At 44.9% G+C, this 15,491-nt stretch overlaps 1 protein-coding gene across 1 annotated transcript in view; it reads right to left on the bottom strand.

The window, feature by feature from the left end:
• Nucleotides 1–726: 726 nt before the first annotated feature.
• Nucleotides 727–15,491, bottom strand: part of LOC134358161 (dual oxidase 2-like) — a 115,188-nt gene continuing 100,423 nt past the window's right edge. Inside the window, exons 30-34 of the mRNA XM_063070158.1 lie at nt 14,503–14,735; nt 10,509–10,667; nt 7,582–7,737; nt 6,871–6,999; nt 727–4,513 (exon numbers count right to left, since the gene is read on the bottom strand). Of these exons, the coding sequence (XP_062926228.1) occupies nt 4,391–4,513; nt 6,871–6,999; nt 7,582–7,737; nt 10,509–10,667; nt 14,503–14,735 (800 nt within the window). The 3' untranslated portion in view covers nt 727–4,390. The remainder of the gene's footprint in view (nt 4,514–6,870; nt 7,000–7,581; nt 7,738–10,508; nt 10,668–14,502; nt 14,736–15,491) is intronic.

The raw sequence follows: 15,491 nt of genomic DNA on the forward strand, positions 1-15,491 counted from the left end.
TTGATGACAAAATTGTTCGAAATGGGTTTGACAGGGTTGGTGTGAGTTGTGGTGCTGCCTTGATTCATGAAGCTAGGGTCGTTTCGCCTCTTCGCCTCCTTGCACACAAACCTACTAAACTACTCAAAGGGAGGGAATCGACCACCAGTCTCTTCCTTGTACTCTGAGCCAGTAGACACCCATCTTTCCTGCAGCCCAAATGGAAGTTTGTCCACAATTGGTCCAACTCCGCGTGAGGTATCCAGATACGACAGGCCAGTTAAGTAGCCTTCTTCCTTAGCACCTTGAATCTCCAGGAGTAAATCTCCGAGTTCTCGTAATTTAGTGTGGTCCTTGGCTGACACTCTAGGAAAATTGTCCAGCCGTTGAAATAGTGCCCTCTCAATAATTTCAGGGCCCCATGCTTTGTGTAAGGCTAGCTTGGGGTTACTGATGTACACTGAGCATATGCGTTTCACTTGTTCACTTAAATACGCCAAGAATTTATCACTGTCTAAATTGACCGGTTAATAATTAACTATATTGTTAATGGTGGTGTGAACCATTTTATCAGTTAACATCTCTGTTGATATGTATGTGTGTTTACTCTCTGCATTTATAATCACTGACTCCAAGACCATTTTCTCTCAGCAATGAGAGTGTTTCACCAACAACTTAAATTTCACTTTGGAAAGAAACGTCCATTCGATGGATAAAAGAAGCATTGGTGACAAATCTACAGCACACTATTTTATTTCCTTCACATCTTAACAATCAGAGACATCCACTAACACTATCATTGAACTACGCTATACACTCGGTATTCCGGACGACGCGCTCTGGATTTTGCTGTTGAGGTGATCGTAGGTGATCAGGCTCTACCACACACCGCGTACTGTGGGTGCTCGACTGGCAGGGCGAGTAGGCAATTTGTGACCCCTTCCACCATGTACACCATGCCTCTGTGTGCATCAGACTCATGAATTCAAGGAACAGTACCACACAGCTGCAGACCTTTTGGCCCACAATATCTGTGCTGGCCCATCTCTTTATTTTCAATAATTCCCAAGGACGCCTGTAAGGATGTTACACACTTTTTCAAAAAGGCTCCCAAGACCATCCTTGAATTTTCTTTGCACCTTGTAGCCTCTTGCCAGCAATGTGGCTCAGTGCAGGGGGGATTGGCCTGTGACAGAACACTGACATTGGTTCTCTCATGCTGAAGAGATTTGCTGGGATCATGTTGATGACACCTCTCCAATGCTTTGGGTTAGAGTTTGGGTTGGCTGCAAACAAGCAGGGGATATTTGAATGGAGAGGGGAATCTCAAACAAGCATTGGTCAGTGGCACCAAGATCCTTTTGCCTGCTATCCGAGAGACCTTGCTGTAGTGGGGGGGTTGAGTGATAGTGGGACGTCCTCTTATCAGATAGAGAAAGCTCTTCAATCAACGTAGAGTCAAAGAGCAATGCAGCACAGATGCAGACCGTTTGGCGCAACCATTCCGTGCGGAACACGGTGCCAATCCAGGTGAGCTCCCAGAGGACTGGCGAACAGCTAATCTTATTCCATTATTCAAGGAGGGATAATCCTGGAAACTCTGGACTGGAGAGTCGCACATCAGTGGTAGGGAAGTGACTGGAAATGTTTCTTAGGGATGAGTATTTGGAAAGCTGGTGATAATTACAGGACAGTCAGCATGGCTCTGTGCAGGACAGGCATCACCTTATTAACAACTGAGTTTCTCAAGGAGGCACTGAAGGTAATTGATGAAAGTAGAGCGTTGGGTGTTGTCTCACAGACTTTAGTAAGATGTAAGAGCAAGTCCCTCAGGGAAAGCTCACTCAGAAGCATGAGGTCCATGGTGAATTGGCTGCTTGGATTCTCGGTTGTCTTGCCCATGGAAGACAGGGGTTGGACATCGATGGGATTTTGTCAGGTTTCATGTTCAGACCCAGGCGCAGGAAGACATGGACACTCGGAAAGACCGAGTTAAACAGATAAACAAAATCAAACCATGAATAATACAAGGACACAGAGAACAGAAAACTGCAAACAAAGATCATCATTGACTGAGAACTGAGGAGACAGCATTGCTCCTTCAAATACATCTCAGGGCATGAAACAATTCATGTCCTGCTAACTTACCCCAAACAATCAGACAGAACAATAAACCCAAAAAAGTCAAACAAGAGTACAAGTTAATGAGGGCCCATTGACAGGTGAACCATCTAAATGTAAATTGTACAAAGACATTAGAACAACATCTGCATAAAAAAACCGGAAGCTGTTAAATTTAACATCTGTAAGATCATGGCGAGCGTATATGGAAAACAAAACCAGCAACGGCCCAAAGCAAAACAATCATTAATTATCTAATCAAGAAATAAAAGCAATGAAACTATAAAGAAAATAACCCTCAGAAACCACGATTAATGCCCTGAGATTGTGATAGATTTACTCTGGATGGAGGCCCATGACCAGTGGGGATTCATACTGGGACTTCTGTTGTTGTGACATATATATAATTGACCTGTATCTGTGTGAAAACATGGATAGGTAGGTTACTAAGTTCACAGATGACGAGAGACTGTCGGTATTCTTTCTAGGGTCGACATGCCTGATACCAGAAGGAATGCATTTAAAACGAGGGGGTAAGTTCAAAGGAGAAGTGTGGGCCAAGTGTATTTTTTCCACACGGAGTGGTTGGTGCCTGGAGAAATGCTGGAAGCAAGCACGACAGGTGTTTGTACATAGACACACGAATGTGCAGGGATAGGATTTTGTTGTGTAGGCAGAGGGATTAGTTTAGTTGGCCATATGATTACTAGATAATTAGTTTGGCAAAACATTGAGCAGTGAACTAACTAAATAGGTAATCAAACGTCCAGGGCCTGTTCCTGCGCTGCATTGTTTTGTGTTCTGTGTTTTAATTTCCTGTGTTTGGCCTATGTTGCTCTAACTCCTTCCTCTGCAAGTACCTCTCTAAGTTCTTAAAAGCCTCTAATGCTTCTGCCTTGCCCACTTCCTCTGGCATTTCACTCAATGTGTTCACTGTGTGATGGAGTTGCCCCTCTGGTCACTTGTAAATGTTTCCTCTCTCACCCTAAACCTTTCCCCTCCCCCTAGCCTTGGTTGCCCTACCTTGAGGAAAATACTGTTACCATCCACCCTATTTATGCTTCTGATAATAACTAGTGTAAAGTTGCCCCTCATTCTCACTCATTCCAAGGAATAAAGACTTAGCCATGCCAGCTTCTCCCTGTGACTCATACCTTCTGCGGGCCAATTCCACTGTCAATGGAAGAGGGCATGAAGTAGCTAAGAGAAAGCTTTGAAACTATCAGTGTGTACAAGAAATCAAAAACACCTGCCAGCTTATATTCCTTCCCCTCTCTCACCTACTTATTCTAGCTTCTGACCTCTTCTTTACAGTCCCGAAGAAGGGTCTCTGCTCAAGACATCAGCTGTTTGTTCCCCTCTATAAATGCTGCTTAACTCACTTTTTGTGTGTAACACAAACCCATTCCAAAGTCACACGCACAAAACATTGGAGGAACTCAGCAGGTCAGGCAGCATCTTCGGAGTGGAATAAACAGTCGATGCTTTGGGCCGAGACCCTTCATCAGGACCAGAAAGGAATGGCAAAGAAGCCCAAATAAGAAGGTGAGGGGAGGAGGAGAAGTACAAGATGGCAGTTGAGACCAGTTTAGGGGGAAGGTGGGTGGGTTGGGATGGGGGAATGAAGTGAGAAGCTGGGAGGTGATAGGTGGAAGGGGTAAAGGGCTGAAGAAGGAATCTGACAGGAGAGGAGAGTGGACCATGACAGAAGGGGAAGGAGGAAGGGCACCAGAGGGAGGTGATAGGCAAGTGAGGAGAAAAGTCGTCACTTTAATTCTCTGTCTATTTCCTACCTCTTTGTGAGCGTGAGGATCTCATCTTTCACAAGGACCAAACATCAGAATTTTCCCTGCAATTCCCACCTTTACACCCTATTTGGAAACATTGGAAGGAGCATGTCTCATCACTCCTCCTGACTCATTCTTTCACCAGATTATGGATCACCTACATGACTATTGACTTGACCCAACCAACATAACCCCTTCCCTGTAAAACCTATACGGGCCTTAATATTAATCACTTCAAACAATGAATCCCCATTATTAGCTCTAGACTAGATTAAAGATTATTTTTCTGCTCCCTCTTGTCACAAAGTTGTAATGAGGGTGGTGCAGTTAGTGGGTCATATCCTACAACAACAGTACTTTTGTGGAACCCATGACTAAGAGACAGGTTGAGCAGAAGTGAAATATGATGGAGAAAATAGCCATAACCATACAATTAACAATTTTTGCAAGGTATACTGTGGTCTTTCTTCATGTTGTTTGCCCTTAGGCAGAGGGCAGTTCGTTCAGAAGTTCTCATAGTGATGTACAAAGTGAGCCTGGTCCCGTTTGTTGATCTGTTGGCAAGCTTTCTCCACGTTTTTGGTCAGTCCTGGTGGCCCACAGCTGAAAACTCCAATTTTACCCACCTGTTAACAAAGTTATAGAGTCAAGTCTTTACCGTTTTCATCTATAGCCTCCCACCTTCTTACTTCATTCCTCTTCCCCCTTACTTGCTCTCACCTATTTAGCTGCCCGCTTGTGCTCCTCGATCTTCCCACTACCTCTCCTGGCACCCCCACCGCCTTATCCTGGCTTCTTCCCCCTTCCTTTCCAGTTCAGATGAAGGGTCTTAGCCTGAAAATTTGACTGTTTATTTCTTTCCTCAGAAGCTGCCTGATTTGCTGAATTCCTCCAGCATTACAGAGTGTGTTGTATAAGACAGTAAGATTTAGCAGCAGATTGAGGCCAGTCAGCCCATTGTGTCTGCTCCACCATTCAATCATGACTGATTATTATTCTTTAATCAACTCCATTCTCTCGCCTTCTCCCTTGTAGTCCTTCACCATTTTACCAATCAAGAACCTATCAAGCTCTACCTGTAGTTGCTGGAGCTTAGAAGAATGAAGGGGGATCCCTCCTTTTCTTCTCTGTCTTGTTTCTTGGCAGTTGACACCCAGCTTAATGGTGCATTACCGCCACCTTCTGCTCCAGAGTGTATGATAGACTTACATTCTAAATCCCTTCACCCAATCACACACATACACACACACACACATACCCTAACCTAGACTTTATCCTCCCACCTTTGGCCACCCTAGTACCCTATTCCTGCTTATCCGTCAGGTCCTATAAAATCCAAAAGCCCTCCGGAGTCAATGGAGGTGGCAGTTTGACAGATTACAGAAAACCTCATTATTAAAATAAAACATGATAACAGAAGGGGGATCCCATTGAATATTGAAAGGCACAGATAGGGTGGGTGTGGAGAGGATGTTTCCTATAGTGGGGGAGTCTAGGACCAGAGGGCACAGTTTCAGCTTCTTGTAGTCTTTGACACCCTTACTAATCAAAAACCTATCAACTCCACTTTAAATATACCAAATGACTTGGGCTCCACAGCCATCTGTGACAATGAATACCACAGATTCACCACCCTCCGGCTAAATAAATTCCTCCTCATCTCAGGTTTAAAGGAGTGTCCCTTTATTCTGAGGCAGCACCCTCAGATCCTAAACTCTCTTACTAATGGAAGCATCTTTCCCACGTCAACTCTATCCAGGCCTTTCTGTTTCCGGTAGGTTTCAATTGGATCACACCTCATCTTTCTGAACTCCATCAAGTATAGGCCTGCAGCCATCAAATGCTCCTCAAGCATTAAGCCTTTCACTCACAGGATCATCCTTGTAGACCTCCTCTGGACCTTCTCCAGGGCCAGCAGATCTTTCCTTAGATATAGTGACAAAAATTGCCAACGATATTCTAAATGCTGCCTGACCAATGCTTTTAAAGCCTCTGCAGTACATTCTATGCTCTAGTCCTCTTGAAGCTAATACTAACATTAAATATGCCTTCCTCACTACCAAGTCAATCTGAAGGGAATCCTGCACAAAAATACCAAGTCCTTTTGCAATATTTGATGTGATAGCAGGCCCTTTGGCCCATCAACACTATTCTGACCATCAATCATTTACGCAAATTCATTCTCACAGGTTCCATACGCATATATTTCTATAATATATAGTATATATTATGTATTGCACTGTGCTGGTACTGCAAAATAACACTTCACGAAAAATGTTGGTGATAAAAAACCTAATCCTGATCCTGATTAATAATGTTTCTGATTTTGATGTCTGAGAGAGGTTATTCCTGCAGTGTCCACTCCAGACACCTCAGCACAACGTCTGGTCCGGTGATCCAACAGGAATTCTGCAGGTTCAGGGCTGCCATTTCTTGGGGTAAGATCACTTGCTCCCGCAGACTGAGTGTGAAATATCTCACGGTACAGAATGGCTCTCAGAATCCCAGGCCATTCATCCTTCTCCACTCTCTGGCCAGTCAGAAGATACAAAAACTCGAAAGAATGAATCAACAGGATGAAGGACAACTTCTATCCCGCTGTTATTAGATTCTTGAACAGAATTCTAGACAGGAATTTTTGCCCCCCCCACCCCAATCCACCTCATCTTGGCTGTGGCACATGGTTTACCTGTTCTGCACTTTCTCTGTAACTGCTGCACTCTAATCTGCATTTGGTTTTCTTTAACTACCTTGATGTATCTCTCTGCCTGGTTTGCATACAAACAAAACATACTCTCTTTATCTCAGTACATGTGACAATAATAACCTGTTCTAATTCCAATCTGGTTAATCAATGAACCTGAACTCCTATCCCCTTGTAGCCCAGTCTACTGCTTATAAAGTCCATGATAACGTCAATGTCCTGCTACCTGTACCCCTGAAGAGCCCCCGCTTTTTTCCCCAGTGAAAAGCGTAGACTCACCTCTGGGTGAACCTCCTGCAGTGAGTTAAAGAAAGGGACAAACTGGGGCCGCCCGAAATGTGTGATGGAGCGAAGCCCAGTGAAGAGGCTTTGGTTCGACACCTTCTGAAAGTGACGCTCACAGATGTACTGAGGAGGAAGAGAAATACATCACAAAGTCATTTCTTGCAAATTGATTACCATAGCAACCTGTAATGCCAGAAACTGGTACACGGGGACCTGTAATGCCAGAAACTGGTACACGGGGACCTGTAACACCAGCGGCTGGTACACGGGGACCTGTAACACCAGGGGCTGGTACACGGGGACCTGTAACACCAGGGGCTGGTACACGGGGACCTGTAACACCAGGGGCTGGTACACGGGGACCTGTAACATCAGGGGAAGGTACATTGGGGCTTGTAGCACTAAGGGCTGGTACATGGGGACCTCTGATGCCAGGAGATGGCATAGTATGTGATTTCCTTTGACACCAGGAGCTGGAAGATGATGGGCTAGTACAGAAGAATGCCAGGGGAAAGTACAAGGAAGGCTGATGTTCCTCTGATGTCCCACCACTTTACTGAGACAATGCAGTTTCTCCCTTCTACAGTGCGATGGAAAGGAATGCTGTGCAAATACTGAGATCGTTCCTTGACCCTGAGCACCAACAACATTTCCTCAATTTTCAGTCAGCAGGTGGCACAGGGAAAGAAATGCACAGAAACTTACCAGCATGGTGGTCCTGAGGTCGAACTTCTCGGCCAGCTGGGTAATGTAGATGTGGACGGACACAAGGTCGTTCTTGTCGTTCTCCTCCACCTCGCGAATGATGTCTGCCATCCACTCAAACTGCCGCTGAGTCCGCGTCACCCAGATAAAGTACACCTAGTGAGGGAGGGATTAACACACTTCACCACATGGACAACTGGGACAAGGGGAATTTCAGAAGCAAGTGTCCTCACCAAAGACGAGCGAGCTCACTGCCAGGGGCTGGTTGAGTGAATCCTACAGATACGTTCTAGGGAAAGCCAAACCACCATACAAAGGAGAAAGGTTGTCTTTTATTGATGAGAGGCCCCTGGAGAAGTCAATGGCCCAATGTCTATGAATCTGAGTCCACTGGAGGCTGGAGGCTGAAGATGGCCTGTGCTGGGGTTGGAGGTCTGTGTATGTGCATGGGTGAGTGGGTGGGAGGGAGGAATGGAGCTCGTTGTCTTGTTGTTTTGTCACTTGTTCTCTTCTGTGCTGTTCTGCCAAGCATGGTGGGTATGCTAGGTTGGTGCTGGAGCCACTTGTGGGCTGCCCTCAGCGCAGGCTTAAATGTGTTGGTTGTTAACGCACATGAGGTATTTTACTCAAACACGAGAAAAGCTGCAGATGCTGGAAATTCAAGCAACACACATAAAAGTTGCTGGTGAATGCAGCAGGCCAGGCAGCATCTCTAGGAAGAGGTACAGTTGACATTTTGGGCCAAGACCCTTCGTCAGGACTAACTGAAAGAAGAGTTAGTAAGAGATTTGAAAGTGGGAGGGGGAGGGGGAGATCCAAAATGATGGGAGAAGACAGGAGGGGGAGGGATAGAGCCAAGAGCTGGACAGGTGATTGGTAAAAGGGATATGAGAGGATCATGGGACGGGAGGCCTAAGGAGAAAGAAAGGGGGAGGGGAGCCCAGAGGATGGGCAAGGAGTTATAGTGAGAGGAACAGAGGGATAAAAAAAAGAGGGGAAAATAATAAATAAATAAATAAAGGGACGGGGTACAAAGGGGAGGTGGGGCATTAATGGAAGTTAGAGAAGTCAATGTTTATGGCATCCTCTGGGCTCCCCTCCCCCTTTCTTTCTCCCTTGGACTCCTGTCCCATGATCCTCTCCCTTCTCCAGCCTCGTATCCCTTTTGCCAATCAACTGTCCAGCTCTTGGCTCCATCCCTCCCTCTCCTATCTTCTCCTATCATTTCAGATCTTCCCCTCCCCCTCCCACATTCAAATGGCTTCCTATCTCTTCTTTCAGTTAGTCCTGACGAAGGGTCTCGGCCCGAAACGTCAACTGTACCACTTCCTAGAGATGCTGCCTGGCCTGCTGCGTTCACCAGCAACTTTTATATGTGTTGCTTGAGGTATTTTACTCTGTTTTGAAGCACATGTGATTAATAGATCTGAATCCTGCGTCTTAATAGATTCAGAGTCATGGAGCAATACGGCATTGAAACAGGCTAATCCAAGCACCCGCCCTGCAAGCCCATGTACTTCCATGTACCTATCAAAATCCGTCTTAAATGTTGCAATCATACCCACTGCAATCTGCATCTCATTTCAGGTACTCACTGCCCTTTGCATAAAGCAGTTTCCTGTCAGATCTCTTTCAAATTGGTCCCTTCTCGTCTTGAATCTGTACCTGCCCGTACTGGACTCTCTGACTTGCTTAAAAGGGCTGAAGGCGGTGTGATTTTCTCCAGGGGAAATCTTGCCTGGCAAACCTGCTGGAGCTCTTTGAGGAAATAACAATCAGGATAGATAAAGGAGAGTCAGTGGATGTTGTTTATTTGGATTTTCAGAAGGGAATCATTGCCACATATGGCTGAGTAGGCAAAGTCATTGGGTATATTTCAAGTGGATGTTAATAGGTTCTTGATTAGTAAGGGCATCAAAAGTTATAGGGAGAAGGCGGCAGAATGGGATTAAGAAGGATAATAAATCAGTCATGATATTGTGGCATGGCAGATTCAATGGCCTCTTTCTGCTTCCAGCTCTTATGGAAGTAGATTTGATAAAGGAATGTGGACCAATGACTGAAAATTTTAACAAAACTGCAGGACTCTAGAAAAACAGAAGGAATATACAATGGGATGGGAGTAATTGTTTCCTTGTTGATCATCAGCTATACATTATGTCTGGATTTCTATCTCACAAGTAAAATCTCTTACATATTCCAGGAGAAAAATGTTATATCTGAACTGCAATCAAAGTTTTTGCTGAACTGATAAATGCCATTTAGATTGTCACATTATGGAGGCGGTATGGCCTTGTAATGGGTGGCGCAATGCCTTACAGCGCTAGCTGTAATTTACTTATTTAGTTGTTTTTTAAAATTTAGCGATACAATGCGAGTGGGTCTTACCTGCCCTTCAAGCCAGGCCATCCCAGCAACCTCCTGACAAACTCAATTAACCCTAACCTAATCATGGGGCAATTCACAGTGACCAATTAATCTACCTGGTATGTCTTTGGACTGTGAGAGGAAACCAGAGGACCTGGAGAAGACACACGCACTGCACGGGCAGGACGTACAGAGACTCCTTACAAGATGGCACCAGAGTTGAACACCCAACTCTGGAATGCTCCGAGCTGTAATCGCGTTGCTTAAGATCAGGGTTCAAGTCCCACCGCAGTCTGTAAGGGGTTTGTACATTCTGTCTACGACCGCGTGGGGTTTCTCCGAGTGCTTCAGTTTCCTCCCAAATTCCAAAGATGTACAGGTTAGGATGAGTGAATTCTGGGCAAGCTATGTGGATGCTAGAAGTGTAGCCGCACTTGCAGGCTTCCCAGCACAATCATCGCTGAGTTGATGCAACTAAAGGAGCTAATAAATGATAAAGAGAATTAGCTGATAATAGATTAGTTTTATTTGTCATGTGCACATCAAAATTGTATATTTACCTTCTTGCAGATAATCTTGTTAAAGATTGATGACTTGAAGACAAGGTCTTTGAGAATTGATGAAAATGGTGTTACACCAATACCGCCCCCAACCAGGACTGACACCTCATATTGGTTCCACTCCTGGTGTCCTTCCCCAAAAGGCCCATCCAGATAAATCTGTGGGAGAAGGCAAGGTCAGGTTTGCTGTGAGTCATTTTGCTTTTATTTATTTTCCTTATAGGTGTTTGAAGGAGAAACAATTTCAAACTGGGGCAATGATTCAATTGTAGTTATCAAAAATAATGTCCTCTCAGTGGCCACTTTATTAGGTACACCTGTACACCTGCTCATTGATGCAAATATCTAATCAGTCAATCATGTGGCAGCAACTCAATGCTGACAGGGTCAAGGGTTTCCGTCGTTGCTCAGACCAAACATCAGAATGGGGAAGAAATGTGATGTGACTGATTGTGGGTGTCAGAAGGAATGGTTTGAGTATCTCAGAAACTGCTGATTTCCTGGGATTTTCATACACAGGAGTCTCTAGAGATTTCACAGAATGGTGCAAAAGCATAAAAACATTCAGTCAGCGGGAGTTTGTGGGAGAAAATGCCGTGTTAATGAATGACAAAAAAGATCTGCAGATGCTGGATACCACCTTGTATTCTGTCTGGGTCGCCTCCAACCTGATGGCATGAACATCAATTTCTCAAACTTCTGGTATTGTCCCACTCCTTCACCATTCCCTATTCCTATTTCCTTCTCTCATCTCATCTCCTTACCTGTCCATCATCCCCATCTGGAGCTCCTCCTCCTTTTTTTTCCTCCATCGTCTTCTGCCCTCTTGTATCAGATTCCCCTTTCTCCAGCCCTCTACCTCTTTTACCAATCAACTTCCCTCCCCTCTCCCAGCTTCACCTATCACCTACCACCTTGTACTTCTTCCGCCCCCCCCCCACCTTCTTACTCTGACCTCTGCTCTTTCTTTCCAGTCCTGATTAGGGGTCTCGGCCCGAAACATCGAGTATTTACCCTTTTCCATAGGTGCAGCCTGGCCTGCTGAGTTTCTCCAGCACTGTGTCTGTGTGTGTGTGTGTGTGTGTGTGTGTGTTGCTTTGTTAACGAGAAAGGTCAGAGGAGAATGACCAGGCACGTTCAAGTCGACAGGAAGGCGACAGTAGCTCAAATAACTGCACATTACAGCAATGAGGTGCAGGAGAGCATCCCTGAACGCACAACACGTCGAGCCTCAAAATGGATGGGCAACAACAGCAGAAGACCATAAGCATACACTCAGAGGCCACTTCATTAGGTACCACAAAAGGCACCTAATAAAGTCGTCATTGAGTGTATATTGTAATACAAAGGGAAGGATTTTAAGGTGATTGGAGGAAATTATGGGGGGGAGGTATCAGAGGTAAATTCTTTACACAGAGTGGTGGGTATGTGGAAAGTGCTACCAGAGGTGGTGGTTAAGAGAGGTGCATCAGAACATTTAAGGAACTTAGGTAGTCACATGGATAATAGAAAGATGGAGAGCTATGTAGCAGGGAAGGGTTAGATTGATTTTAGGGTAGGTTAAAAGGCCGGCATAACATAATGGGCTGAAGGGCCTGTACTGTGCTGTAGTGTTCTATGTACTATGAACTATGATTGAAAGGCACTTGAAGGCAACGAAAGCGCAGGGAGTTGGAGAAAGAGCCATGGACTGGGACTGAATGGCTTGCTCATACAAGCAGCAGGCATCACTCAGCTGGCAATACGCCTTCATTACTGAGTCACGATTTAGGGCAATGGGCCAGAGAGCAGTTGCATTCTGCAACTCGCTGAGCTCAGGGACAGTATGCACTTCATTTCTGGCCCCTTCACTGTCTACCAGTCATGGATGGCCCACTTGGTGTAGTCCTATTTGTTTAAATAGAGCTGCCAAACTTCATTCAAAAGGTAGGTGAAGGATTTTTTTTCAAATTTTAACTTTATATTTGCATCTAATTAGTTTGCACATTAATCTAACACCCCCCCCCCCACTTTATACCAGTCATGGGAGAGGCACTTGGTGTAGTCCCATTTATTTAAACAGAGCTGCCAAACTTCATTCAATAGTTAAGTGAAATTTTTTTTCCAAATTTTAATTTTACAATATTTGTAATCTAATTAATTTGTATGTTCGATTGTGTTAAGAGGATAGGATTTTTAAAACAAGAAAACATACTTTCAGTGTCTTTATTTAAATAAACTGCAAGATGTTGAGTTCCTGGCACCAATCCCTTTGGCACACTGATGAAGGTTTGCCAGTCCCAGTGAAGGGTCTTGGCCCAAAATGTCAACTGTTTCCTCTTTTCCATAGATGCTGCCTGGCCTGCTGAGTTCCTCCAACAATAAAACAAGACATCTAAAGATATTGTAAGAAATACAAGCTAATGGCTTAAGAGATAAAACTTGTTCCGTGTGTGTTCCTTTGATGCTCTGCTGGTGCCGGCTTTCCAATTCCAATATCTTAACTCCTAAGCCACCAGTTTATATTTCTTGCAATAAACTTTGATGTCTTGTTTTACTAGACACCTTCCGGAACTTCAAGTCTAGTTTCCCCTTTGTCTATGGCACATATAACTTCTACAAACTGCATGTAATGATAGGATAATTGTAGACTTGAATCATAGTTTTTGCTCATTTGCAGGATGTGGGGATTGCCCAACAGTTATTGTCTGTCATGGAGACAAAAGAGACTGCAGATGCTGGAATCTGAAGCAACAAACAAAATGCAGGAGGAGCTCAGTGGGTCAGCCAGCATCTGTGGAGGGAAATGGACAGTTAACGTTTCTGTTTGAGACCCTTCATCTGGATTGAAAGATAGAGGGGAGATGGCACCTCCTCCTCCTCCTAGAGGGGAGCAAAGAGGTGATGGGAAGGTGTGCAAGAGCTGGCAGGTGATAGGTGGATCCAGGTGAGGAAGGGATAGGGCTGATGGAGCAGAGACAAGTGGCAATAGTGACAGAGGCTGGGAGGTGATAGGTGGAGGTAACAAAGGGGCTACAGATGATTGAATCTGATAGGAGAGGAAGAAGGAGCATGGAACCAAATGAGTGAGGTAGGGAGGGCAGATGGGAATAGTGGGGGAAGAGATCAAATGGGAAGAGTGTTTGGGTGATGGACAGATGGAGGACAGAAAAGAAACATTCATGGGGGCAGTGTGTAAGAAGAAATAGGTTGATCAGGAGGAGAGGGTGGGGTGCAGGTTACCTGAAACTGGAGAATTCAGTATTGGGTTGTAGACTACCAACATGCAGTATGAGGTGTTGTCCCTCTAATTTGTACTTAACCTCCCCCTGGCAGCGCAGGAGGCTGAAAGCTGACAGGTTGGTGTGAAAATAGGGAGGGGAGATAAATTAGCTGGAAACTAAGAGCTCGTGATGGTCATGGTGGATACAGTACAGATGCTCAGTAAATTGTCACTTTAATGTAGTTGGCCTTAAACCCAGAGGCTTACTAAATCATTTTTAGAATATAAAGTGTGGGATTATATATGAACCACAAGAGGCTGAAGATTTCCTTCCCTAATGAACAGCTCCTCCATAGCCTTGTTGTGGTTTGGAGGCTTGCATCCATGACCTGGAGAGCCATGTTGGCTGGAGTCAGGACATTGTGCTTTGTCTCTTGATAGGGTCACCCATGCCAAACAGGTCAAAGGGTATAGTCCAGACTAAGAGTGGTCCACCGGTCCTCCAGGTTCGGAGGTTCAGCTCAGGTTCACAACCTTTAACTGTTCCGGAAACAGCAACGAAGAATCCTCCTATGTGGCCAAGGACCCTCATTGCTGCCCTAAATGCCAGTGACATAACAGGCAACAAGTAAGAACAACTGGGATATACTGCAATGACATGGTAAGCTCACGTACACCTTTGTGGATTTGGATTTGTTCCGTACAATTTAATTTTCACCGTTGTCACGCCAGTTTTGGAGCCAATCCGCCCTGTCAGTGTACACCCAGCTTGGACTCTGATACCATTAGTACCTTTGGGTTGCCGCCGAGCCGCTCTATGTTCTCTGGCGAGTAGGTTTCTCGTAACCTTGTCGTCCACGGTCCCACTGCCCTGATGTGGAGACTGAGGGTGTCCTCATTTGGCGCAGACGTCAAGGTGAAGGGGTGGTACTCATTCGTCCCCAGTGACAGGCATGCAATGCGTACCCATTGGCCTGATTTGTAATCAAAGTCCTGAGGCCGCTTGAATTCGAGATGAGTCACACCTACAACCCAAGCAAAAAAACAGGAAAAGCTGAATGCCAGTCACATTTGAGATCTTGGATAAATTGGAGAAAGGCCAATTTTGATGGTATTAAAAATGATCTGGCAAGTGTGGATTGGGACAGGCTGTTTTCTGGCAAAGGTGCACTTAGAAAGTGGGAGGATTTCAAAAGCAAGATTTCGAGAGCACAAAGCTTGGATGTGCCTGTCAGAATAAAAGGTAAAGTTAACAAATGTAGGGAACCTTAGTTTTTAAGAGATATTGAACTCTTGGTTAAGAGAAAAAAGGGTGCCTAGCAGGTATAGACAAGCAGGAAAAATGAGGCGCATATGGAGAACAAGAAATGTAAGAGAACATTTAAAGAAATCAGGAAAGCTAAAAGAAGGCATGAAGTTGCTCTGGAGGACAAGGTGAATGAGAATCCTAAGGGATTCTACAGATATGTTAAGAGCAAAAGGACAAAATTGGTCCTCTGGAAGACCAGGATGCTAGTCCATGTGTGGAACCAAAACATGGGGGAGATCTTAAGTGAATTCTTTGCATCTGAATTTACTCAGGAGATGGATACAGAGTCTATAGAAGTGAGGCAAAGCGGCATCAACTTCATGGACCCTCTACAGATTACAGAGGAGGAGGTGTTTTCTACCCTGAGGCAAATAAGGGTGGATAAATCCCCAGGGCCTGACAAGGTATTCCCTTGGAATCTACAGGAGACAAGTGCAGAAATTGCTGGTGCCCTAGCAGAGATATTTAAAAC

Source organism: Mobula hypostoma, chromosome 18 (assembly GCF_963921235.1).
Source record: "Mobula hypostoma chromosome 18, sMobHyp1.1, whole genome shotgun sequence".
NCBI classification, from domain to species: Eukaryota; Metazoa; Chordata; class Chondrichthyes; order Myliobatiformes; family Myliobatidae; genus Mobula; species Mobula hypostoma.